The sequence below is a fragment of the Ochotona princeps genome, chromosome 5, assembly GCF_030435755.1.
Source record: "Ochotona princeps isolate mOchPri1 chromosome 5, mOchPri1.hap1, whole genome shotgun sequence".
In the NCBI taxonomy this organism is placed as follows: domain Eukaryota; kingdom Metazoa; phylum Chordata; class Mammalia; order Lagomorpha; family Ochotonidae; genus Ochotona; species Ochotona princeps.
The window spans coordinates 107375939-107402890 of record NC_080836.1 but is presented as its reverse complement, the minus strand read 5'-3'; the positions used below and the strand labels follow the sequence as shown (position 1 = coordinate 107402890).

Sequence of the window (26952 nt, the reverse complement as noted above, 5' to 3'; positions counted from 1 at the left end):
CCCAGTCCTTGTGGTCACTAGGCGTAGCGTGTCCTCCTGTTCTCACTCATCCGGGCACCTTGCTTGCTGAGGCTTCGAGTTCACCTTTGACCCAGCATTCAGTCCACAGGGTGCACTGTGCAGGGCCTCATTGGTTCAGTTTATCAAGAAGTAGCAGTTGGCTGTAGCACTGTGTGTTGGGAAGGTTCTCCCTCCCTATGGCTTTGGAGCAGAGCCACTGCTGTAGTCACATGACTGCAATTATGCTGGTTGCATTCTAGAATATTCTGCCCCTGGTTTTATTTGTGTAGTCTTACGCCTTAATTACACAGCTTTATGGTGCACATTGATATCTGGTGGCAAGAGTTCCTAAGCTTGTTTTTCTTCAAGATTATTGTTCTACGTCCTTTGTGTTTCCGTTTACAATTTAAAATTAACTTGTCAACGAAATAGTTGTGCGGGCACGTGGGTTGGGCTGCAGTGATGGACAGCTGACGTTGGAGCTGCGTGGCTCTTGCAGGCCTGGGCCTTTCTTCCGTTCTGTTCACGCCCACAGGGCTGTGGTCTGTGTGGAGCTCCTCTGCATCTTTGCATAGCTTTAGTCCTGGCCGCTGGGGCCCCCAGGAATGCTGCAGGTCTTTTGCACTGGCCCCATGCACGCACTGGGTGCCTGGCAAGCACTGGCAGAACTGGGAACGCTGTAGTTGCTGTCCCCTGTGCAGGCCTCTCGGGCCTGTGTTGCCTGCTCTCTCTGCCTCCTCGCCTGGCCAGCCTCCGCACTCCAGTGTGGAGGAGGTGAGCAGGCATGCCAGTCGCATGCCCAGCTTATTGCCCGCATCTGTTCCCATGCCAGGGGTGTCCCAGGCCGCCCCTGTCTCCTGGACCTGGCATGCTATGTGTAGCTTCCTGCTTGTCCGAGCCCAGCAGCCTGAGCCGTGCTGGGGAGCAGGTGGGGTTGCAGCCCTGATCATTCTTGCCACAGCGTGGGCTGTGGGGACAGCTGAATGGAGAGGTGCATGCAACGGCATTTGAGGTTTGGAGGAATGTTCTCGTAAGGATTTGTAGCCTGTGCCTCCTGGAGGGTTTACAACGCCTCTCTGACGTTGTCACCCAGGGTCCAGACTACAGGAGTAACTCAAGGCAAACCTGATTCAGCCTGTTTGGCAGAGGAAATGTCAGTGCACGCATCAGCCATGCTGACGCAGTCAGCTTCATGTGCTCTGTGCGGAGCCGAGAGGAAAGCAGAGCCGGTGTTGCTCTGTGGCCGCGGCTCTCTGACCAGGGCTGTGCCCTTCTTTCCCAAGGTGCCCCAAGGTGGCGTCCCAGGTTCTCACCGCTGCTCACCCAGGTGTGGCTTGCCTCCAGCTGTGGCAATCCAAAAGCAGATATGGCCGCATAAGCTGATGTGCTTGGAGGCGACAGAGTCCACGCATGCTTCTCGGAAGGCCGTGGGCGTGGGCAGGGCAGTGCTGCTGCGTGCTGAGGTTCTGGGAGCTTGCAGGGGGCTGTCCACACACACCTCAGCAGAGACTGGCAGAGCTGCGGGAGAAAGGGCATGGCCCCTCTGTGGGCAGCCTTGCCCTCAACCTCATGGAAGGGCTGTGCGCCCACCGTGGGGCCCTCGGGGGCTGTCAGGTCTCCACGGTTAGGCCAGCCACCCTTGGCTCCTCGACTGACCTTCTGTGGTCTCCCACAGTCTTCCTAAAGATCGACCTTCAATTCTTTGCTTTAATCTGGATTTTGAGGGTTAAAAAAAAACTCCTAATTTCCCAGCCATAACCTCTTTGGGCAACCTGAGACTTAAGGACCCACAAACTCCTGGATTTTTGTCTGTTGTCTCATCATTTTTAGTTCACGTTCAGCCTCAGGCCCTTGGGGGTTTTGTGGTTGGACGTCAAGAAGCTTTCTAGAAGTTTCATTTGGTTCTCATCTTTGTTCTGTGCACTCTGTGTGTTCCATGTGAGGGGCCCAGTGCCTAACCTGGCCCTCTGCTGTCACCAAGGTCACATCTGGGGAGGCGGACAGAGGGGCCATCAGATAAGGAAAAATAAATACAAAAGTCAGTATATAGCATGGTACCAGAACCGGAGAAGAGCTGGGGTGCAGGGCCATGTGTGGTGGCCTCTGGGGAGGGAGGCACGGTCCTGGTGTGGGGAAGGTCTTCAGCGCCCTCCTCTGCTGGTGGCTGCAGGAGGGCATTCCACGCCACCCTGGGAAGTGCAGACGTGGTTCAGCCGGATGCTCTGTTGGCTACAACCGGTCAAGGTTGTTGAGCCGTCATGGTGATGCCCGGCTGCGCCTGATTCAGGTCCAACTCCCATGTGGTGCTTTCTTAAGCTGCGTGCCGGCTGTGGAAGGCCAGGGGTGTGCCTGCCCTCAGGAGATTGACGGCCACGCACGGGAGCTGGTGAGAGGGAACCGTGGAGGGCCAGCTGGAGGCTGAGGGCTGCACAGGAGCCACGTGGTGAGGCTGACCGAGCGTCGGTCCTGGTGACCTAGCCCTGGGCTCTGCGGGCCTCCTGGGTGGCTGTGGCATGTGTCTGCCCAGCCCCCTTGTGTCTCCCTCTGGCACCGTGTGCTGCCTCCCTTCTGTTCCCTCACATGGCCAGGGCTGCCGGCCTGGGTGTCTTGCCCACCCAGGCATGAGTGTGACCAGCATGGGCCAGTGGAGGTGGCTTTGGGGGCAGGATCTCTGCAAGATTCTGGGGATCCCAGTCCCCACCCACCTTGGTGCTCCCAGCCCTCCAGCTTCCTTCTGGCACCGCACCTGCTTGGCCTGGAGCATGCAGGCCGTGTTGCTGCGGCCTGCAGGCCTGGGGTCCTAGCAGGATGGAAGGCTCCCCGGACCAACTGCGGGCTTTGACTTGCTGCCAGCAGGTCCGAGCGGCTCCCGGAAACCCTCTGCAGGTGCCCTTCCTACAGCTGGGCTGTGTTTGTGGCCGAGTGAAGGAGCTACCTGGCTCTAGGACCCGAGTCCCTGGACAGCCCCCGGCCGGTCCCCAGGCGCTGTCCCTTAGAGCAGAGGTGTCAAGTGTTCCCTGTGGAGGAGCCAAGCCCCGGGGGAGGCCTTTCTTGGGGTCCTGGCCTCTGCCTCCCCGGGGAGCCTGGGAACGAGGTGGGAGCTGACAGTCCACAGGAAGCGGGGGTAAGGGATGCGTTCATGGTTTTTCATAATTGGCAGTTTCCCTGAACTTGGCAAGACCCCACGTAAGGGTGAAGCAAGAAGGAAGGTGCCGGGCCGACCACAGGCCTCCGAGCGGGGGCGGGGAGGCTGCCTGGGCTCTTGTGAATTTGCATGTTTCCTAGTTTCCATGATACAAGACCTCTCTTTTTTTTTTTTTAAACATTTATTTATTTTATTACAGAGTCAGATATACAGAGAGGAGGAGAGACAGAGAGGAAGATCTTCCGTCCGATGATTCACTCCCCAAGTGAGCCGCAACAGGCCGGTGCGCGCCGATCCGATGCCGGGAACCAGGAACCTCTTCCAGGTCTCCCATGCAGGTGCAGGGTCCCAATGCCTTGGGCCGTCCTCGACTGCTTTCCCAGGCCACAAGCAGGGAGCTGGATGGGAAGTGGAGCTGCCGGGATTAGAACCGGCGCCCATATGGGATCCCGGGGCGTTCAAGGTGAGGACTTTAGCCGTAGGCCACGCCGCCGGGCCCAAGACCTCTCTTTTTTAAACCAGAAAGACTTATGCCGAAACCCTTAAAATTTAAAAATTTAAAACAGACAAAGTTCAAATCATAGATATCAATACAAACACTTTTTCCCCGCTTGAAACAATTTGTGTTTACTGCTCTTCATCTATTCCCAAAACTAACAAGATCAACCGGGATATAGGAAACCCAGCATGGCTGCAACTGTCAGCCAGCTAAGCGCCTTGCTCCACAGGGAGGGAGGCCGTGCCGCAGGGATGGGGCGCCCAGAGCTCCACTTTCCGCGGGGGCAGGGGATAGGCAGGAGTGGCCAATGCCGTCTCCACCTCCGGTAGGTCTCGAACTGAACCCACAGTGAGTAGGTTCCCCAGGACACGATTCTCACTGTTGGAGGGGGAAGGAGACGGAGTAAGCTGTCCCAGGGTGAGGGGTGAGTCGGGGTTCCCGTGACTGGGTCTCAAGCGTGTGAGCCAGTATCCACGCACGTGGCTGCTCCGAGCCTTGCTTGGCGGCCGTGACCTGCAGCCAGGAGTGGCACATGCAGCCCATGGACTGGGTCCTGCAGCCACCCCCGGTGAAACGGGCTTCTCTTTGGAGAAGTGGATGGTTTCATGGCTGTGGCAGGGCCACCTTGTGGACTCAGCAAGGAAGGAAATGCTCAGGAAAGGGAATAGCAACCTCCACCTGGAGGGTTTCCAACAGGCAACGTTTAAGCCATAGGATGACAAGTGGCATGGTGGGTTACCTGCACAGGTTAGGATGGGTGTGTGGGGTAAGGAGGTGTGGAGAAGGGGTTGTGAGGTAGGGGGTGTAGAGTAGAAGGGGCATGTGGGGTAGGAGGGGTGTGGGGTAGGGGGTTGTGGGGTAGGAGGGGTGTGGGGTGGAGGGTGTGGAGTAGAAGGGGCATGTGGGGTGGGGGGTTGTGGGGTAGGAGGGGTGTAGGGTAAGGGGGTGTGGGGTAGAAGGGGCGTGTGGGGTAGAAAGGGTGTGGGATATGGGGTTGTGGGGTAAGGGGGTTGTGGGGTAGTGGGTGTGGGGCAGGAAGGGTATGGGGTTGTGGGGTAGGAGGGGTGTGGGGTGGAGGGTATGGAGTAGAAGGGGCATGTGGGGTAGGGGGTGTGGGGTAGAAAGGGTGTGGGGTATGGGGTTGTGGAGTGGGAGGGGTGTAGGGTAAGGGGGTGTGGGGTAGAAGGGGCGTGTGGGGTTGTGGGGTAGGAGGGGTGTGGGGTTGGAGTATGCACTGGTCCTGTGACGTGCAGTGTTGGAGAAGGGTCAGTACCCAAGAGGGAGCCTTGAGAGCAGGGGCAGGGAGGCCGGTGCCCAGCTGCGGGCGTTTCCCAGGCTGCTGGGCACCTCGCAGCCTCGAGGCCCTCTTCCCAGGTCGCGTGGGGGTTTCTGTGCTTGCCGGGGCCGCGGTTCGGTCCCCGCAGGTGGTTGTGGTCTGTGCTTGTTTCCCTTGCTCGGCCCGCCTCTCACTTCATCTCACAGGCTCAGCTTCCAGTGCCATTGACTTTTGTCCTGCTGTGTATGTTTCTGCTCCTGATGCTGTGTGATTTGTTCTGTTTCTGTTTTTCCAGGTGTGATGTCAGGGTCACTGAGTGGATGCCTTTTCTGGAGACATTTAATTCCTTTATTTCCTTCTGAGCCATGCACATTTTTGTGCATAATTCCATTTATGCAGAACACTCTCTAACCTGTACTTAACGGTTGCTCCTTGATTCATCAATGTCACTGTCCCCAATTTTCTTTTCTTTTTTAAGACTTATTTATTTGTTGGAAAGGCAGATTTACAAAGAGAAGGGGACAGAGAGTGAGATGTCCATGGCTGGTTCATTCCTCGAGTGGCTGCCTGGGTCCGGGTTTGGCCGGGTGGAAGCCAGGAGCTGCTTCTAGTCTGCAGCATGAGCATATGATGCTGCTGCCCCAGGAGTGCTAGCCCATGTGCTCTGCCAGCCGCTTCCTGCAGGAAAACCTTACCCAGCTGTCCTCCTACAGCCCTTTGAACTTGTGGATGGGAGGGTGACAGTGCTGGCTGTATCCCGGTGGGAGAGAATACAGCAGTCAGTCCAGCTTCCCCTGGGCTCCTGAGTCTGCAGTGCGAGCCGAGCTGTGTGTAAGGGCGGGATGAGCGTGGCCCTCCAGACTGGAAACTGTCCCCAGTCACGACGGGGCGTGGGACTCGGGAAGTCCTGGGTGGGAGTCGGGGGCTGTCTGGCATCAGTGCCCTGCCCTAGGGCCTGAGTCTGTGGGCGAGGCAGCCTGCCCTGCAGACAGCACCTCCCGGCTATCATCCCGCAGCAGGGGTGGGAGCAGAGCCGGGCAGGGTGCCACCAGGGGCTTCCAGGATGTGTCAGGGATGCATGTGTGTCAAACGCCAGAGAACAGCAGTGACGAAGGCTGCTCCGTAGGGCGTCCCTGCGGGGGTGATGTTGAGAGGGGCTGAAGTTGGTTAAGCCTGTGGGCTAAAGCTGTGTGCTGAGAGTGGCTAGAAGCGGGATTTCTTGTACAACATCTCCTTCAAATTTCTTTCACAAATCGTTGTAACTCACAATACTGTTTTCAAAGTTTTGTTTGTGAAGTAGGGGCTGGCATCGGGTGTGATCGGGCACTGTAACGTGGGGTCACCCAGAGCATGTTCCCATTAGCTGGAGGCTGTGGGGAGGCTGTGGGGGGTGAGGGTGGGATCAGACCCCAGGTGTCCTCCAGCGAAGGCCTGGGGTGCCCTCGCCAGCTGCCGGGTGTCCACCCAGAGCATCAATAGGGAGAGGCTGGGAATTCTACCCCAGGAGCCACTTTCACACATAATGTGGTTGGCCGACTGGTAGCATGCCTGATTGACATGTGGCGTGGCCGGCTGACATGCACCGTGGCCAAGTGGACACGTGTGCGTGGGCAGCAGGGAGCTTGTGCGCTGTCTGTGGGGTCTCCAGCCTAACTGAAACCCCTCTTCTCTCCCCATGTAGGTTCAGCCCGCCAAGCCAGACGAGGACTGCTGCTCGCCTGTGGCAGGGCGGCCCGGCCTGCGCGTGTTGGTCAAGTGGAGACCTGAGCCATTTTGCATCTGTTGGAGGAGCACACACGACTAGCGATGAGCTCCCAAAGCCACCCAGGTAGGCCCTGCTTGGTTCTCTGGACACACTGCTGGGCCTGTGGGCGTTTCTCTTTTGTAGCAGCAGGATAAAATGATGCGATTGCAGCCTGCCTGCTGGCTGTCAGACTTGCATCTTGCTGCTGGTGGCTGCTGGTGACCACCGGTGCCAGGTGGGGAGTGGAGGCCGTGGAGGCCTCCCAGGGTGTGGGAGGAAGGCATTGGCTGTGCTGGCCTGCCCTCCTGGCTGCTTCCACGGTGGGAGGAGAGTATTCAGGGTGCTGGCCGAAGGTCACTTGGTGACTTGCAGAGCTCATCTATTGAGCACTTAGTCCTTCGCTGGGGGTGGCTCAAGGTGGGAGTTCTTTCTGCGCTGGGCCCCTGGCCGGGGCTCGGAACACACGCAGCTTGTGCCCGTAGGTGGTGGTCATGGTGTTTGCCTGTTTTATTAGGTGCTGCTGAGCGTTTTACAAGTGTTTAATCGTCACTGCAGCCTGGGCAGGCTTGACCCGGGGCAGAGGAGGGGCTCCATGTGGCGCGGCCACACTGGAGGGAGGCTGTGCCCTGCCCTGTCCTTAGGAGCAGTGGGGCTGCACGCTTTACAGCCCTGCAGGGTTGCCGTGCACCTGCTGGAGAGGAGCCGTCAGGCCCTCTGTCAGCACGTGTGGTGGCCTTCAGGGCCACCGGCGTGTCCCTGCGTCCTGGTCTGCTGGTGTGCAGGTGCTGCCTGAGCTGGCCTGAGGAAGCGCCAGTCTGCGGTGCTGGAGGGAGCTCGGCCTCTGAATCTTCCCTCTGGGATTGCCCAGAATGTGCACGCACACACCCTGGGGGTGCTTGGCTTGCCTGAGCGCGGGGCTCTGGGTTTTACTGGCTGAAGGGTTCCTTGAGTTACGTTGCTGTATTGGTGGATGTATAGAAATGGTTTACAGTGACACCTGTGAGTCGGTGCCTGCAGTAGACACCGAGCAGCGTCTGGTGGCTTCTGCTGCTGTGGGACTGCAGTGTGTACACGTGAGAGAGAGAGAGAGAGGATGGGAGAAAGAGGGAGGGAAGAAGGGAGGGAGGGAGAGGGAGAGAGGGAGAGAGGGGGGAGAGACAGGGAGAGAGGAAGAGAGGGAGAGAGGGGGAGAGAGGGAGAGAGGAAGAGAGGGAGAGAGGGGGGAGAGACAGGGAGAGAGGAAGAGAGGGAGAGAGGGGGAGAGAGGGAGAGAGGAAGAGAGGGAGAGAGGGGGGAGAGACAGGGAGAGAGGAAGAGAGGGAGAGAGGGGGAGAGAGGGAGAGAGGGAGAGGGAGAGAGAGGGAGAGAGAGGGAGAGAGAGGGAGGGGGAGAGAGGGAGAGAGAGGGAGGGAGGGATGGGGAGGGATGGGGAGGGAGGGGAGAGGGTTTCCCCCTGTGTGAGCAGAGTGCTGTGGATGCCAGGGTTCTGATAGGTTTGGGTCTGTAGTTTGTGCTTTCCCGTGTTCCTGTGCTGTGGAGTGTTTGATGCCAGGCATGGCTGTAGTGAGCTGTCGGGCAGCTTGCAGTGGGTGTCTTGTGACAGGAAGCTCACACATCTGCTTTGCACCCTTCCTCCCAGTGTCTCCCAGACCCATTAATGCAGGTGGCGGCGGTGTCGGAGCTGCTCCCCGACCACGGAGGAGCTGTGCCCTGCCTGGGTTAGGCCCTGTCTGTCCTGTTCCTGTCAGCTTGTTGGAGGTCGGCTCTGCGTGTGTGCAGACATGCGCGTGTTCCCCGTGACTGCTGCAGACCTGTGTGGGCTGTGGGGTGGTTGAAGAGAGATGCCCTGGTGGGTGCTCCCCTGCCCCGTGCGTCCTGGTGGGTGCTCCCTGGGTTGCGTGGTTCTTAGTGGAGCTGTCCTCCTGGTGGGTGCTCCCCTGCCCCGTGCGTCCTGGTGGGTGCTCCCTGGGCCGCGTGGTTCTAGCGGAGCTGTTTTCCTGTGGAACTGCAGTGTGGCAGCTTGCCTCTTCCACGAGGAGACGAGTTTGTTTCCAGGCATGTGGGGTCATGACCCCACTCGTCTCTGCTTGCAGTGTTAGTCGTGGATCAAGCTAACTTTGGCCCTCAGATTGTTCCTGCGTGCAGACGGTTCTCTGTTTGCTGACGTCCAGGGTGGAGGTCGTTGCGTCTCCCTGTTTCTGCCTGAGGCCTGGCCTGGCTGGGCTGTCTGCTCCCTGGTTTCTAGGGTGCGAGCAGTGATGGCCCCTGCTCCCTGTCCCTTGTGGTGGGTCAGGAAACGTGAAGACAAGCTTGAGTCAGCCCAGAGCTGGCCAGGGCAGGGTGACCTGGTGCGGGCCCTCCTCCTCTGCCTGCGTGGGTGTCTGCTGTTGGTGTGGCTGGAGCTGGCTGGGTACTTTGTGCCCACTCCCCTGGGGCCCGGTGGGCACCTCCGGCCGGGGAGTGGGGCCCTGCCAGGCTGCTTGTAGCCGCCGACCTGTAGGTCAGGTTCATTCTGTGGTCTGTGCTTCCGGGACATTCCTCCAGGCTTCTTGTTAGTCGTTGCAACTGTTTGCCTATTGCCAAGCCCTGCAGTGACTGACCCTCACTTACTCGGTGTCGTGTTTGGTGTGGGAATGCTCTCCATGTCTCAGGCCTAGCCCTTCCAAGCCAGAGAGCTGCGTGCTCTGACAGTGCCAGCGTGACACAGAACCCAGACCCCCATGGCTGTCCTGCTCTCCCTGCTGGCCTCCACCCCTTACCCTGACCCGCTTGCCCAGATGGCGTGGGGCCCGCCTCCTGGGTCTGCTCTTGCGTGGCCTGGCGGGTCGGCGTTGAGGGAGGGTGCTGGCCTTTGGGTGCTGCTCGCTGTGGCGGTGTGCTTTGGCCTTGTCTTGGTGACAAAGTGGCCCTTTCATCTGCTGTGGGGGCCCCTCCCAGAGGCTCTCAGAGCCCTCGGGTGCCGGGCAAGGCGTGCCTGCAGTTTTTATTGCCGCTCTCGTTGAGCTTTGCCAGAGCCAGGCTTGGCTCGCTGACGTAAAAGCCGCTTAACTGGTGGGGTTTTACTGCTCTGAATAACTGTCTCATGCTGCAGCCCGGCCAAGGGCCTGGGCGCCCTTAGCTGGAAGGACCCTTGTTTGGAAGGGGCCTCTGCTGCCTGCCTCGCCCATGCTGCCGACCCTCCCCGCCCTGGGGGGATGTGCTGGGGCAGGCCTGGCTCTGTTCACAGCGCTCCGACTTGTGTGGGCGCAGGGGTGAGGATGCAGCTCGGGTGGGCCCCCGGGAGAGGGCATCCCCCTGCCCCCGGCTGTCCCTTTGTTCCTCTCTGAGGTCAGAGGGGCCTGGCTGCTGGTGATGTGGCCGGACAGTAGGGAGCCACTTGCTGCAATGCCCTGTTCTGTTGTGCCCACCTTGGAGGAGCAAGGCAGCGTCCCCTGAGAGGGTTAAAGCGCCCCAGCTTGCGGCAGGCTGCCCTCGGTGCAGCTGGCACTGCTTGTTCTGAAATAATCGAGCTCCCTAACTTGGTTCCTGACTTGGGGAAGGCTCTGCTGCCCTGCCCTTGACTCTGTTTGCCTCAGCCACCGTGGCCACTAGGCCCCCTCAGTTTTCAGCCAGCAGGGACATATTTGGGGCCGTCAGTGACTGGCTGTTTCAGGAACATTGGCTGTATTTCAAAGGAGGAGGAGACGGGTCTTGCAGCTCTGCGGTTGACATGGAAGTGTGGGCCTGAGCAGCTGGCCGGGTGAGAGTGGGAGGCAGAAGACCCTGGGCTTCAGGATGGGTGGGCAGCCTGGCCAGGACGAGGGCAGCAGCGGTAACAGCTGGGGTGAGTTCCCGGGGCCTCTCAGTGGAGGGGCGTGCCGGTCCTGGGCAGAGCGGGCACTGAGCCCCGGAGGAGCCAGCGTCCAGCACAGGTGCTAAGGTGATGGGAGGGTACCGGCTGGGACACTTCCATTCCCATGCCCTGTGGCTCCTGCTTGTCCAGGGAAGGGATGGCCACAGACTGTCGAGTCCCAGGCAGGCTCCTGCCCCGCTGGCGGCATGCTACCCTCCATCCTCTGCCCTGGGCTCCCCAGGCCGTCATCTGGGAGCCCAATCAGTTCAGGTTTGTTCTGGAAATCCTGGTTTTCAAATTTCTTTTTTTTTTAAGTCCTCAAATTGTGTTTTGTCTCTTAAGAATCATAAACACTTGGTCTCTGTGACGAGTGCAGCATCTGCTGTCCAGGGAGGATTGATGGTTTGTTTGGTCAGTTCCCTGAAGATGCTTCCAGAGTCTGTGGGATGTTTGCTTCTGTGTCTTCTCTCAAAGCCCCGTCGTGGGAATGCACACGTCTGAGTTCTGAGCTGCCGAGTGAGAGTTCAGGAGGAGCCCCAGCCTGTGTTTGACACAGGGAGCTTGCTGCGGAGTCCTGCAGCCGCCGGGCACGGTGCAGGTGCCAGGCTCTTCACCGCGGCGCTGACGACTGTCCAGCAGCACTGAGCCTGCTCGCTGCACGGTAAACTCCACTATGCTTTTCAGGCCAGAGGTGTGGGAGCCATGGGTACTGGCTTCACCTTTCCCTCGCTGCCATCCAGTGAGGGCAAGTGCTCAGCCTGGGCCTCACCTCACTCCCGAGGCTGGCCTGGCAGCATAGTCCGCCGAGTGTCTGCTCGTGGGCGCCGTCAGGCTGTGGGGCACCTTCAGGGAGTGTGAGGTCAGGGCCTGCAGCGAGCCCGAGCACCTGGGGCAGGGCTGTGTGTGCAAGTGTGGCCCTCACTCTGAGGGATGCCCAAGGCCAGACCTGCACTCTGTGGGCCTAGAGAGGGGAATGACCCGGCCTGCTCTGCTGTTTCCGGGGACACATGCCGGAAGGCGAGGGGGCCTTGGGCAGGTGGGGACCTGCGCGTGGTGGGCCTGCTGTGATGCGTGTAGCCCAAGTGTGGACGTGTCCATCAGTCTGCTCGTGGGCTTGGGATTGAAGGAGCTGACTGGTTACCAGGTGAACTGGCGGGTGGCTGGGGACGTTTTGCCTCAGAGGCTCTTGTGGGTGTCTGCCAGGCCCGGGCTGCGCCGCTGGGGCTGCGTGTCTGCTCTGCAGCCGACCGGCAGTCGTGTCCGCTGGCTATTTTCACCTGATGCGCCGATCCTGACTCAGAGCTGAGAGGGTTGGAGATTTCACAGCATTGTACTTGGTTTCTAATTTACTAATACTTTGGTATTTCAAAAAGTTCATGAGAAATGAACTAAAGCATGGATTTATCTGGGTGCCCCCCGAAATTGGAAATCCCTGTTTTCTTAAAAGACACGTTCCCATGAGGACCCACGCATACTGTGTGTTTTCAAAGGAGTGTAGTACAGCTTGCGGGAAGTCACACACGAAGTGCCTGTCCACGGCCTCCTGCCCAGCGAGGCCCGTCAGCGGTCGTCCTGATCTAGGGCCCCCCCGAGGAGGCCGTGCAGCTGGAGGTGCTGAGAAGACTGCTGTCCAGGGTCTGCTCATGCAGGAGCGGGCTCTGGCTACGAACGCCCTGGACCGAATACTCAGCACGTCAGGCTGCAGGTCCAGACCAGGCCCACTTGACTTGATGCCGGCCAGGATCTTGGGCCTTGTGGCTCGTGTGCTGGAAAGGCTGCTAGCCCAGCCTAGCAACTCACCACTTTCTGAAGGCCACATCATGTTTGCACCATGCTGGCTGTGGGAATACCAATAGTCAGACCATAGTGGACACTAACACTCAAGTGGCTATCAGAGTCAGACCACAGCAGGTGCTGACACCTCGGGAGACCTCAGAGCAGGTGCTGACACCTCTGGGAGACCTCAGTGAGGGCACAGCAGGTGCTGACACCCCTGGGAGAACCACCATGAGACCAACTTGTTCAGCTGTCTTGGATGTCTGGGGTGGGAATAAGGCAGCATGTGTTTTCACTTCCCTGGTCCTGGTGGACGGAGACATGGGGAGCACTCTCCTCCCTGGGAACTTCCAGGCAGTTTTACAGCGCTTGGTGCTGTCCTGTGTTGGTTGTGAAGGCATTGGTGGGGTGATGTTGCTGGTGGCATGCTGATGCATCCTGGCAGCGGGCGTTGACAATCATTGCTACACTGAGCATGACAAGCAGGTGTGGGAACTGCGAGGAGCTGAGTGAGTGTGAAGAGGGTTAGGGTGGGAGGGCAGGGAGATGGGTGAAGGTGAGGAAGAGGAGGCCAAGCATGCCCCCTACCCTCCCATATGCTACGCAGGGTGGGGGCTTGCGAGGGCACCCAGCTGGTCGGGGCTGGTGAGTGACAGGCAGCAGCAGGCCAGGACCACAGGCTGGGAGCTGAGTTCTGGCTCCTTGCTCTGCTTGGGTCCCCTTCCCTCTTCTGGAGCGGCCTCGACACTGAGCACCTGGCCGAATAGCAGGCCTGAGCTGCAGCGCCCTCCTCCTGGGCCTTGGCACTGAGCACCTGGCCGAATAGCAGGCCCGAGCCGCAGCGCCCTCCTCCTGGGCCTTGGCACTGAGCACCTGGCCGAATAGCAGGCCCGAGCCGCAGCACCCTGCTCCTGGGCCTCGGCACTGAGCACCTGGCTGAATAGCAGGCCCGAGCCGCAGCGCCCTCCTCCTGGGCCTCGGCACTGAGCACCTGGCCGAGGAGCAGGCCCGAGGCGCAGCGCCCTCCTCCTGGGCCATCTGCTCGGGTAGCCTGCCAACCTGGCCCCTTTCCCTCCCGACCACCTCCCCTGACACCCGACTGCTGCTCTATCCCTGAGCGCCTCGTTGTGCAGAAAGAAGGAGCCCATGGCCCTGGTCCTTGCTGCCAAACCTGCCCAGGGGAGCAGAGCTCAGCAGCACCCAGACCCTGCCGGCTTGTTCTGTTCCTGGAAAGCTTGGTCACGCACAGCCAGGGGCCGCCAAGCTGCATCCTGTCTCTGCTGCCTCCGTATGTTTGGGAGCAGAAGTTGGCGCCGTTCAGAGGTGTGGATGTGCTGCAAATTTAGCCTCATTCTTGGAAGCAAGCTGGGAGCTTGGAGGAAAGCAAGAGACAGCAAATGTGAGGTGCAGCTGCGGCCATCTAACGGTTGCTGAGCCCTGAGTGCGTGAGGCCAAGGGAGGCACTTCACTTCCCACCTTGCCGACTGTGGGCTGTGCTCCCTGACTGCACTGGTCCTGACTGCTTCCTGACTTCTTCCCCTGTGTGTGTGTGCACATGTGGGAGTGTGTGTATATGTGAGTGCACACATGTGTGAGTGTGCATGTGTGTGCGTGCATGTGAGCGTATGTGTGGGTGGCATGTCTGTCAGGTGGCATGGAGTCCCTGAGCTCAGGTGTGAGCGTATGTGTGGGTGGCATGTCTGAAAGGTGGCATGGAGTCCCCTGCTTCCTGGCAGGAGTGTTTTGCCTGTGAGAATGGCAGTGTGTCTGTGTGATGTGTGGACCCTCCATTTGGGCTGTTTGGGGACACCAGCTCCTCCCTGACCAGGTTGGCGGCAGGGGGGCGTGCTCATGCAGGATGGCAGCGCATGCCCCTGTGGGGCTGATGGTGACTGGCACCTGGGTCTCTGGTGGCAGGGGGGCGTGCTCATGCAGGATGGCAGCGCATGCCCCTGTGGGGCTGATGGTGACTGGCACCTGGGTCTCTGGTGGCAGGGGGGCGTGCTCATGCAGGAGGCAGTGCATGCCCCTGTGGGGCTGATGGTGACTGGCACCTGGGTCTCTGTGTTTGCTGTCTGCTCTGTTTCCTTCCGTGTGTGCCCCCACAGTGACGGACTTCTGTCTGCTGCTGCCCGTCTGCTCACAGTCACCATTGGCTGGGCACATTCTCCTTTTGGGATTGTTCTGGGCTGTGTGTGTGTGATGGCCTTGAGTCAGTGTGGTGGAACTTGTAGGTGCTCTGTCTCTAAATTGTGGCTGTCACAGACTTCGAGCCCTCAGAGGGTCCGGTGTGGCCAGCCGCCCCCCAGGCTAAGCCTGAGACCACAGGTAGCACGTGCAACTCCAGGAGCCCCCAGCCCCTGCTCTGGCTTCGGGCACCTTGGCCTCGTCCTTCTACTTTGGGACTTAGGTCAGTGGAGTCCTGGGACGGTAACTCATTCCTGTGCTGTGTTGGTGCCCCGGGCTGGCTCCGTGTGTCGGTGCAGTGTGTTCCTGCTGAGCTGCTCGGTGTCTGCCAGACGTTCTGTGCGTGGCTAGCCGTTGTCCCGCTCCTGTCTGTCGTGTCTGCGACCTCCTCGCCAGGTTGTGTTTCTGTGTGTGTCCATCCACCTTCTCTTGGCGATTAACCCAAGTCTTCCTTGTCTGAGAAACCAGGTTGTCTTTATTTCCTGTTTATAGAGATTGGATATGAGTCCTTGCTGCTTAATTTCTGTTGCTGTTTTCTGTCTGTGGGCTGCCATTATTTTTGTTTTTAAATAATTTCTGGGGCCCGGCGGCGTGGCCTAGCGGCTAAAGTCCTCGCCTTGAACGCCCTGGGATCCCATATGGGCGCTGGTTCTAATCCCGGCAGCTCCACTTCCCATCCAGCTCCCTGCTTGTGGCCTGGGAAAGCAGTTGAGGACGGCCAATGCTTTGGGACCCTGCACCCACGTGGGAGACCTGGAAGAGGTTCCAGGTTCCCGGCTTCGGATCGGCGCGCACCGGCCGTTGTGGCTCACTTGGGGAGTGAATCATCGGACAGAAGATCTTCCTCTCTGTCTCTCCTCCTCTCTGTATATCTGACTTTGTAATAAACTGAATAAATCTTTAAAAAAAAAAATTTCTGTTGACTCACTTTCATTTTATCTGGAAGATTGAGAGAGATGTTGGAGGGAGATCCCCCATCTGCTGACCATCCCTCTGAGGGCTGCAGGAGCCAGGCCTGGGTCAGTTTGGAGCCTGGCGCGTAGAACTGCAGCCAGATGTCTCGGGCATGCCAGAGACCCAGGTGTTGGGTACATCAGCAGGAGCCGGGAAGGCGCCAGGGGCTCTGGTACGGGCGAGTGTCTCCCGGCAGCAGACACCTTCTCTCCTTAATGAGGAGTTTGACGAACAGACCTTCAGTTGAGCATAACCCAGTGTCCTAGCGCGGGTTGTGTCACGTACGGAGGTGTTCCGAGACACCTCATTGTGTAACCCGTCAATCCATGGTCCGTAGCCCATCAAACTTTAGGTATTTTTAAAATCATTGGAAGGTGGGGACTACATGACTGTCTCCATTTGGATGTTTAGTTGACCCCTCTCCTCTGCTAGCCAGTGCCACTTGGCCGGGTCATAGGTCAAGTGTGTGTGTGTAGAGTGTCATCTTTCTGGACTTTGCTCTGGTTCTGTTCGCCCAAGGAGGCAGCAGCTGTGGCCCCAGGGCTTGGCTCCTGGGCACCCCTGGGGGAGACCCGGCTTGTGTGCTGCTGTCTGCAGCCGCCATCCTAACTCGTGTCCTGTCCTCTACCGGTCTTTGAACCCTTGGCTCTGAAGTCGCTGCCGCGCGGCCCTTTGCATTTCCACGCCTGCTGTAGTCTTCCTTGACATACCATGGATTTGTATTGCAGACTCAGTCCGTGTATGTGGTGTATCTTTGTATATATTTGAATTTTTTAACATTTATTTTGTTTTTATTTGAAAGGTGAGGTTTAGAGAGAAGGAGAGCAGAGAAAGATCTTCCAGTCCCTGTTTCACTCTCCAAATGGCCCCAGTGGCCGGAACTAAGCTGATTCAAAGCCAGGAGCCAGGATTCTCCTCCAGGTCTCCCATGGGGTGCAGGAGCCCAAGGACTCACTTTCCCAGGCCAGCTGGGACTGGACTGGTGCCCCTATGGCAAGCCCCCTGAAGGTGGGGGATTAGCCTGCAGGCCACGGCACCAGCGGGCCACGGCGCCAGCAGGCCACAGCACCAGCGGGCCACGGCACCAGCGGGCCACGGCGCCAGCAGGCCACGGTGCCAGCAGGCCACGGCGCCGGCCTCTGTGTTCCTCTCTCGGAGTGTGATGAAGCTGTGTTCTCTCTCTGCTTGACAAGGGTTTTAGGATAAGTCAGAGAGTAAGTCTGTTTGGCTTTCTGGGCTACAGATGGCCCTTCTTGAGTTTTCCTTCCCCGCCCACTTCTTTTTCTTGGAACACTGACTTCATGTAAACCTACCTGATCTTGCACCTGTGGCGATGCAGCCACAGCCTGGCTTGGCCTCACTGGTTGCTCCACTTGGTTCCCAGAGTTTACTGAGGCCAACGTGCTTCCCCAAGCACAGCCACTCCCTGGTGAGCTGACCTGAACTCTTGTTCTCGGTGCATTTTAAAGATCAGTTTCTGCTCTTACTGTTAACTGCTTCTTTTATATTCTTTTTTTTTTTTTTAAAGATTGATAAGTGAAACTTTTGAAAAGTCTTGGTTCAGGAGCTGGAGCAGGCGCTGCATCCAGGACTGTGGCAGGGCCCCCGTACCTGAGCTGCCACCTGCCACCACCTAGGATGCACGGTGCAGGCTGCGGCTCCAGCGGCCAAACCCCTGCCCCGCCTTTAATTCTCTGTCATTGATCGGCTGGGGCTGATTTTATCTGTTTCTGATGTCTTTTATTGGTTAGGACAAGTATTTACATCTTTGAATTTTTACTTTTCTTGGTCTTCCTTTTTTTTTTGGCTGTACCAGCCCTTTATGAAAGTTCTAAAAGTTTGCTTTTGTTATGATTTCCAGTTTAATTTCATTATAGGCATTGAATTTCCTGTGTTTAATGCCAGTTGTTAAAGGCTCTTGAGGTTCACTTTACTACTGGATCTGTGTAGGAGTTTGTAATGTTTGGTGTCCTTGCAGGTGGCGCAGTGGCTGGGGTGTTTGTCTCACCTGTCGTTAGCCGTGGTGCCCAGCGTGCCTAGCCCTCCTCCATTCTCTGTGCTAGGAAGGGCAGCCCCTGCACTTGTGTATCTGGGAGCTATTTTAAGCCCTTGCAGACTTCATGTTCTCCCTTGGACAGTGGCCTTGTAGCCACTGGGAAATATCCTTCTTTCCATACCTGCTAGAGTCAGATTGCCACTCCTCTGGGGCGTGGCTTGCTGTCTGGGCCTTGTTCCAGGCTGGGGTCTGGGGGCACCCCAGGCTGCTCAGAAGTCCTCTCAGGGCTGAGGTCTGGGGGCACCCCAGGCTGCTCAGAAGTCCTCTCAGGGCTGAGGTCTGGGGGCACCCCAGGCTGCTCAGAAGTCCTCTCAGGGCTGGGGTCTGGGGGCACCCCAGGCTGCTCAGAAGTCCTCTCAGGGCTGGGGTCTGGGGGCACCCCAGGCTGCTCAGAAGTCCTCTCAGGGCTGGGGTCTGGGGGCACCCCAGGCTGCTCAGAAGTCCTCTCAGGGCTGGGGTCTGGGGGCACCCCAGGCTGCTCAGAAGTCCTCTCAGGGCTGAGGTCTGGGGGCACCCCAGGCTGCTCAGAAGTCCTCTCAGGGCTGGGGTCTGGGGGCACCCCAGGCTGCTCAGAAGTCCTCTCAGGGCTGGGGTCTGGGGGCACCCCAGGCAGCTCAGATGCTCTTGCTGCAGGCCTGGAACTGTCATCTGGGTGTTGGCCGACCAGCATGGAGATGCCTGCAGGGCCCCGGGCCTGGCTCCTTGGATGGCACCCACCCCATTGCTCTGGGCCACACTTCCCGTGAGCTCCCCAGTGTGCCTCATGCTTCCACCTGCCACAGCAGCTGCACTTGCACTCCACTGTCAGTGTTGAGGTTCTGCTGTTGAGCGTGGCCTTGGGGTACCCCGTTCTGCAGGCCCAGCTCATGTCAGGCTGGCACCTTCACTGTGGCTGTACACTTGGAAGGATCCCAAATTTGCCTACAGCCTGGGCTGCTTCAACCCTGAGGTCTGGGCACCTCCTGGCTGTGGTCACATCCCCATGGCCTAAGCATGCCTGGCTGCTCTCCCCGTCCCTCCCGCTGTGGCTTCCTGTGGCATTTGGCTGCCACCTTGCTTGGGCCTTCTCAGGGAGCAGGGTCTACTGAGTATGGCAAGACAGGGCTTGATGCTTCCCTGGGCTGGGCTGGACCTCAGATCTGTCTCACCTTGATGTTCCTGCCCACCAGTGAAGGAGGCCGCAGGCCAGGTTCTGGGGACTCGCTCCTAGCTTGGCCTAGAATGAGGCTGGCTTTTCCGTGGTAGGCCGTACCTTCTCTGGGTGGCAGTCCGTGCAATTCCTGTAATGCAGGAGATGATGGCACAGGAGGTGGCATGCCGGTGGAGTGCCTGGCTGCAGGTCCGACTGCTCTGCCTTGAGCTCGGCTTCCCGCTGCTGGGCACTCTGGGTGGCAGCAGGCAGTGGCGGCCAGGCCCTCGGGTTCCAGAGGAGTGCCAGGCTCCTGACTTTGGCCTGGCCCAGCTCCAGCTGGTGGACATTTGGAGTGAACCAGCAGATGGAATGTCTCGTCTGTCTCTGCCTTCCCACAGGTGATTGAAGTGCAGCTGGTTGTCTGCCTGGGAAGGCAGGCCTTCTGGTGGTGGCATAGTGTGGACATTTGGTGCAGCTGGTTGTCTGCCTGGGAAGGCAGGCCTTCTGGTGGTGGCACAGTGAGGAGCAGCCTCATCTCTTGCCGCGGCTGGCAGCGGTCGTGGTTGTGGAGTTTGGTGTCCCTGCTGGCTGGCTGTCCTGTGGTCCTCAGGTTCCTAGCTGGGTGCTTGGGCCAGGACAGGGAGCCTCTGACGCTTACCCCTGACTGCCCCTGGGGGCCTCTGCTCTTCCCTGATGGATCTTCTGTAGCAGTCATGTATGACTGTGTGCACCTGCAGTGGGCGCCCAGGGCGCCCAGTGGGCCAGGTCCTCCCGGCTGGGCCGCTGCACCTGCTCTGTCCCGTGGTGGCCTTGGAGAAGCCCGTGCAGCGGACCTCATCGCAGCAATCAGCGCTAGCCCTGGCTACGTTTCAGCTTAGTGAGCTGTGTCACACTCGGGCTCTTTTTGATAAGCCTACAAAACCTGTGTCCTTCAGTGTTTGACGTTTTAGAACAAGGTGAAGTGTGATTCTCAAATTCTTGAGTGTTCATGATAGTCTCCCCTTGCGTCCTGAGAGCCGTCCGTCCATCCAGCTGACTCTGGGCACAGGCAGCCCGGCATTGGCAGGAGCGAGAGGACGGCTGTGTGGCAGGAACCCAGGGACATCTGTGCTGGTGATGTGGTGTGGGGCACATGGCTCGGATCCCAGGTCGCTGCTTCTGCATCCATTTTGCTGATGCGGGCAGGACCCTTCCCTGTGCTGGTGATGGCTGGTTGGAAGCCTGAGAACCCACCTCTGCAGGTAGCAGACTGAAGTGCAGACCCCAGGGCTCAGGGCACTCAGACCCCCGAAGGGCCTGGTGCCACTGGGCTGCCTAGCCTGGTGCAGGGAGAGGCGGCTCTGGGCTGTCATCTGCCTGTGCCTGGTGGGTCGCTGTGGAGGCGGGAGCTCAACTTACACTCCCAGCTTCCCTGGCAGGTCAGCGGCTGCTGGGCGGTTTCATAAAGAGAATTCCTCCTCCCTTGGTTAATTTCTGGCATGCGGTGTGGGGAACTCTTGCGTCATTAACTCGTCATAACCTCCCCCTGCTGTCTGGAACAGACATAAACAGCAAGCCCAGCTCCACCACTGTTGACGCCCGGCCAGTGCTGGCCTGCCCTGGAGACAAGGCAGTCAGGGCCCGCCCACAGGGCCAGGCGTGGGGCTGGACAGCCGTTCCTCTAAGGGTCCGGCATGGCTGGGGACTCAGGCGTGGGGCTGGACAGCCGTTCCTCTAAGGGTCCGGCATGGCTGGGGACTCAGGCGTGGGGCTGGACAGCCGTTCCTCTAAGGGTCCGGCATGGCTGGGGACTCAGGCGTGGGGCTGGACAGCCGTTCCTCTAAGGGTCCGGCATGGCTGGGGACTCAGGCGTGGGGCTGGACAGCCGTTCCTCTAAGGGTCCGGCATGGCTGGGGACTCAGGCGTGGGGCTGGACAGCCGTTCCTCTAAGGGTCCGGCATGGCTGGGCGTGCTCCCCTTCTCCAGTGTCCCTGGTGGCCATTTTAGTGCATGCCCTCTGAAGGGTTTTGGAGACCCGGTAGGAGTTTGCGCTCTGTTAGTTCTGAGATGGCCACACAGGCACTGGAGACCTTGGCGGTGCCCTAGGCTGTGCTCGGCCCTCCTGTGACCTGCGGCCCCTTTGCTCTGTGCTCATGTGTGCGGCAGCCAGCCCTGATATAGGCCTCCAGAGACTAGCATGGGTGCCTAGGCTGAGTGAAATGCAGTGCCTCTCGGGTGGCCAGGCATTCGCCATGGGAGAACGCCCTGCCGTTGACTGAGGCTGTGGGGCTGAGGGCTTCCAGGCTCTCCAGGCACCTGTGCACTGCCCAAGCGCATGAGGTGACAGTCCCCAGAAGCCTGCAGCTGGCGGGTGCCAAGGATGCGCAGGGACGACCTTGTGGACAGGCCTCCGGTAGGCTGCCCCAACCTGCTGAGTTTGATGGCTTCCCTGGGTCCTGGGTGGTGGGCGTGGAGGTGCAGCCGTGGTGGCTGGGAGAGAAGCTTGGTCCCCCGCCCCACAGCCTCCCTTGGATGCCAGCCTGCAGGAGGTAAGGGTGCTGGGAGCTGCCAGGGCTGGGCTGCACCCTTGGCTTTGGCTCTAGTTTCTCAGCACTTGTGGGGAGTTGTGCAAGGCCCTTGGTGTGGATCCCCGTGTAAGCCAGTGCTGGCTGCCAGCCATGCCCATAGCTGGCCTCACGGGTGCCAGTGTCTGGTTGCAGGCTTCAGTTTCTACGGTACCCATAAGCCTTGGGGAGGAACAGGCCCAGGGAGCTGTGACCTTGACATGGTGGACTTGAGGAAAGATCGCCCTGCTTTGGCCAGGGCTCTGCAGGGTGCGCGGCAGGGCAGGCTGTCTGGGCCCTTGTACATTTGGGCTAGAGCTGAGCGGAGTAGAGGTGGGGTGCCTGTGAGGACGGTGGGGTGCAGGGGCCCAAGCCTGCCTTGGTGAGGTGTTACATCCTCTGGCCTTGTGGCTGCCCTGGCCGGTAGCTGTGAGGGCTGCGCTGGGAGCTTCCTGGGCTCACAGGCTCTGAGGGAAGCTGTGTGGCAGGGGTTGGTTCAGCAGCCCCCTTGGGATTTTTCCAGAAGCAGGTGCAACTGGGGCAGGGGTGGGGGCGGCAGTGCCCTCCTGTTCCCAGGCCTTGCGGAGGTGGAGTCTGTGGGTTTGTCTCGCCCCTGAGGAACGTGACCGCAGGGTCTTGTTTGTGGTCAGGTTGGTGTGAGAACGTTTGTGGAGTCTGCAGGTGCCGCAGCGGTGCTGTTCCTGGAGAGCAACCTGCCCACCGCAGCCAAGGGCCCGGCAGCTTCAGGAAGTCACGTGGCGCTGGACTCCACTGCCCACTGTCCCCGCGTGCTTTGTTTTGGTGTTGGTTGTGCCTTGAGGATTTATTTTGTATCAACTAGCAAGACTGGTGTGTTGAGACAGTCTGTTTACCAAGGTGAGTGCTAGTTAGTTAGTTAATTTTTTTAAATTGTAAGGTCAGGTTTACAGAGAGAAGTAGGGACAGAGAGAAAGATCTTATGTATACTGGCTCACTCTCTAAGTAGCCGCAGTGGCCAGAGCTGAACTAATCCAAAGTCAGGAGCTTCTTCTGGGTCTCCCACGTGGGTGCAGGATCCCAAGGCTTCGGGCCATCCTTGACTGCTTTCCCAGGCCACAAGCAGGGAGCTGGAAGGCAAGTGGAGCAGCCAGGATATGAACCGGTGTCCATATGGGATTCCAGCACATGTAAGGTGAGGACTCCAGCCACTAAGCTACCACGCCAGACCCTTTACTGTGGTTTTCTACCAGCCTCTGCCCAGACCCGCACCCTCAGCCCTCCGTACCGGGCTTGTACTGCCTAGCTCTGAGGGTGCCTAGAGCTGTTCTTTCTGGCGGTGTGGTTAGCCCTTGACCTTGCAGTTCCGGGTCACCTGCAGAAGTGTCTGTTGGGAACCGTGGTTGGGTCTTGGGAACTGCTGCAGTTCTGAGCTCGCTCTGTGTTGCCTTCTCAGCAGCCCAGGTCATGTCGCCTCTGGCTGGGCTCCTTTGGGCTGTGCCTTGCACAGTGCACCCGTCGGACTGCGCTCTCCTGCTGCGTGTTTCCTGTAGACGGTGTCACTGTTTCTTAAAGTTTTCAAGGGCGGGTATCATGGTGCAGCAGCTTGAGGCAGCACGTTTGCCGGGTTGGCATGTTGTGCTGGAGGGCCCGTTGGGTCGATGCCTCCAGGAAGCAGGAGGTGATGACTTAGGTCCTAGGGCCACTGCCAGCCACATCAGAGGCGTGGACAGTTCCTGGCTGAGGCCACTGGGGAGTGACTCAGGCACTGGAAGATCTGCCTTAGAAACAGAGACTCTAAGAATAAAGATTTGAAGGGGTGGCGGGCTGAGCCGGTCCTGGGGAAGCCAGGTTTTTGTCTCTGAGTGTGTCTGCTAGGTGTGTCCCACAAGTGGTAGGTGAGCATGGCATGTTTCAGGACATACCCCTCACCCCCACTAATGGGCATTTACCTTGCCCTGGTAGATGACCCTGCCGTGAACTCTGTCCCTGTGTCTTTGTGCTCAAGGCTGAGTGCTTTTATAATGTTGCCCTAGTAGGGTCAAATCCTACGGTGGGACTGTGGGGACTGGGGCGTGCACATGTGCAGCCGCCCCCTGTCCGTCCTAGGTCTGGGTTGTGTGCGTGTGCAGCCTCCTCTGTCCGTGCCAGGTGTGGGGTGTGCACGTGTGCAGCCGCCTCCCTGTCTGTGTCTCCATGCGAGCTGGTCTCCTTTCCCTGCGGGCGGGCTGCTGGCGTCACCTGTTGCACTGAGTGGCCGGTTCCCTCCCCCACACTTCCGCTCCTTTGTCATGAGGCATTCCCCGAGTACCTGGAATCTGCAGGCTGCTCTGGACCCACGGTCCATGTGACCCACCCAAGGAGAAGCCCCACCTGGGGCACATGGGTGTGGCTAGGAGATCCAGCTGAAGGTAATGAACAGAGAGGCAGGGCCTTGGAGAGGGTGCGCTGTGTGGTCTCTGCACCAGGTGTTTTGCTAAGTGTAGCTGCCCAAGGCTGTGTCCTGTGTCACTGAGGGATAGAGCCAGCCATCGGTGGCTGGGCTTGGGCACCCTGTGCGTCCAAGCCCTGGGTCTTGCAGGCCAAGGGCACTGGCGACATGAGCTGCGGGGGCCTGAAGGTGGCTTGTTCCCGCTGCAGGAGGTGACGGTGCATGTTGTCAGGTTGTGACACATGGCGCATGTGCATTGGTTGGCTGCTGCGTTTCAGTCGAGGGTCACGGGAGAGGAAAATAAATGGTAGCATTGTTAGCAGTGTGCCGCAAGAAGAGGACAAACGGGAAAGCCAGGAGAGAAGGAAGAGCATGCAAAGGAGAAGTTAAACAGGCTTCCACAGTAAATGGAATTTTTGTAACCACAGATGTGAACATTGACAATTTTCTTAGAAAACCTCACAAGGGCCCTCCAAGACTGCTCAGTTGAAATGTGTTGGAGATGGGACGGGCTCCCCGGGCTGGGGGCTGTTTGTGGGACGGGACAGCCTGAGGGTGGACAGCACCACACAGTGCTAGGATCCCATTGGGGAGAAGGGTCTTGGGAGAAATACACTCTGTGAAGCCCTGCTTGAGTTCCAGGTGGCCGGCCTGCTGTGCTGCCATGGAGTTCCTGAGAGCGAGCGCTCAGGCCTGGACGGTGCCTTCTCTCAGTCCTCGCGGTACGGGCCTCCTCCAGGTGGCTCCTGAACTCCCGGCCTCCATCTGAGAGCCTGCTGGTAGACAGTGTGGGAGGAGGTCACAGAACGTAAGCTGTACTATGGGGCGCAGGTGGAGAAGCGCAAGTAGGGTGCTGGGGAAGGGGCCTAGGACCCTACGTGCAGTTCTTCATGACCGAGGTCTCACTGTGGAGTGGCTCGTGCACCAGTGAGGGAGATCGGCTCTCTGAAGAGGAGAGGGGTTGGAGTGTGTGGCCCTTCCAGTCGGGCCAGGGTGTCTGTCGTTCTGGTGTGGGGACCCTGCCTGGCTGTCACCCGGGACTTGCTGGTGTGGGGACCCTGCCTGGCCCTCACTGGGGTCTTACTGGTGTGGGGACGCCGCCTGGCCCTCACCGGGGTCTTATTGGTGTGCCTTTATTTAGGCAGTCTTGCTCTCAGGGTCCCTGGAAAGTGTGTCACCTGCCCCCTACTTTCACTACCACGCTGCATGATGAGAGTCAGGGAGTTGGCCGTGGTGCAGTGCCATCCTCGGCGCAGTGCTATCCTCGGCTGAGGTTTTGCTGCCTGACCTGTGTCCTGCGTGGCAGGCCCTTCCCCTTTGTTTGTCTCTATTCATGGGCTTTGATCTGTCTGGTTGCTAACATGAGCATCTGAAAGGGCACAGGGCAGCTGTTTTGTCAGAGTGTGGGATTGCCCAGCACTCCCTCATCATTGGAGTGCAGCAAGGCCCTCAGATACACTCAGCGCTGATGCGTTCTTGGCTGGCTTCCTGGCCTCCCCTGGCTCTGCTGGGTCATGGTGTGCCTGCAGGCTTCTGCACACTGGAGTGACTGTCTCTCCTTGTACTGAGCGAGATCTGCTGGAGAGACGCTCCGGGTCTGTGTCACTGATGCTTCCTGCCTGGTCTGTTGGCTCTGTGACAGTGGCCATGGTGGGTGGAGGTGGCCCTCATGTCCCATCGCGCTTCCACCTGCAGGAGCTGGCTGCACAGCACAGAAGAGCTTTCTCTCGCTCCCGATGGACCTGTTTGCTCAGAACAGCAGCAGTGCTGGTTCCTGACATGGCTGTACTCTGCTCCTGCAGTGTCCTAGACTGGCTTGCAGGAGCCCCTTCAGACCCCATGGCCGGGTTCCTGTTCGACCCAGCACAGTGCACCCAGCCCTCAGCAAGAATGTCAACAATCAAGCCTGGTGCTTCTGGCCTCTCAGCAGCCAGAGTGAGGACAGAGATGTGCACACAGACACACACAGAGACAGATGTGCACACACAGACACACATAGACATACACACGGAGCTGGAGATACACACGCAGTGGCACACAGACACACACAGAGGGACACACACCTCTTCTGGTTTCCATTTTCTCTCCACTGCTATCTGACTGTTCATCAGTTCTCGTCCATTGTATCTACTTAGCTTTTTAGCTCATTCATTTGGTTGTAAATTCTAGTGTTACAGTTGTTACTTGTGCAAGTTGTTTTTGGGTCAGCTTAAGATCCAGCAGTTTCTGACTGAGCTGCCCCTTGGCAACATTTGGGTGGGTTGCTGACCTCCAGCAGGACCCTCGGAAGATAGTACGTGTTTCTTCATGCATGTTGTCCACGTGTGTTCTGTGACCACTATCTGACTTTCTCACAGTTGGCATCACTGCTGGCCTGGCTCCCAGATCCTGAGGTTTCTGGTTGCGATTTTATGTCCTTAATAACTTTTTATGGGCATTCTTTCAAGGCTGAGAGCATGTTCATCCAGAGAGGTTTGTGCTTGTTTGTGCCAGGAGCCACCCCTGGACATGCCTTAGGGTGCCCACACCATAATCGGGCTGTGGTCTTGTTGATTGCCCCTTCTTGGTCTGTCTGCCCCCTTTGGGTGGTACCCACACAGTATGTGGCTCCACCCCTTAGTGCACCTTCGGGGGTCCAGGAGGCAGAGGTCTGTGACACCCCCAGTCTCTAGTTGCCATCTTCTCGGGGCCTCCTTGCTATCCTGGCCAAGACCCTAGCAATGCTGCCCCCTGTCCCCAGCTGTGGGTACTTTCCCTCTTCTTCAAGTCTGTCTTCTGTGCTCTGCTGGCATCTGTCAGAGCTCTGGATCCCATAAGGAGCAAACTGTGCACATGACCATGGGCAGAATGTCTGGGAGCATCTGAGGGACTGACCAGCATGGCATGGGGAGGGCTGTTGCTGGGACAGTCTTGCTGCACCCAGAGCTCAGCTTATAGGACCATCCAGGCTTTCTTGTTCCTTGGAGAACCACCAGGGCAGGCTTGATTGTCTCCTCGGTCCCTGCCCTGAGTACAACTGCTGCTTTAGCCTCTGGCTGCTGCAGTGCCGTCTCGTTCTGCCAAGGGCTCCGCTTCTCATCACAGGGTGTGCCTGAGCTTGCGGGGTTGTCCACCAAGAGTGCCCATAGACCCATGGAGGTATCCACGGAGAGTGCCCACAGACACGTGGAGGGGTCCACAGAGCATCCACAGGCATGTGGAGGTGTCCACGGAGAGTGCCCACAGACACATGGAGGGGTCCACAGAGCATCCACAGAGCATCCACAGGCATGTGGAGGTGTCCACAGAGAGTGACCACAGACAAGTGGGGGTGTCCACAGAGTGACCACAGACACGTGGGGTATCCACGGAGAGTGACCACAGACACGTGGGGGTATCCAGAGTGCCCACAGACATGTGGG

At 58.8% G+C, this 26952-nt stretch overlaps 1 protein-coding gene across 2 annotated transcripts in view; it reads left to right on the top strand.

The window, feature by feature from the left end:
• The window catches only part of HDAC4 (histone deacetylase 4), a 162025-nt gene that overhangs the window by 15801 nt on the left and 119272 nt on the right, over positions 1-26952 (top strand). For both annotated transcript variants that reach the window (XM_058665206.1, XM_058665207.1), the window contains exon 2: positions 6602-6748. In XM_058665206.1, the coding sequence (XP_058521189.1) occupies positions 6727-6748 (22 nt within the window). In that variant the 5' untranslated portion in view covers positions 6602-6726. The remainder of the gene's footprint in view (positions 1-6601; positions 6749-26952) is intronic.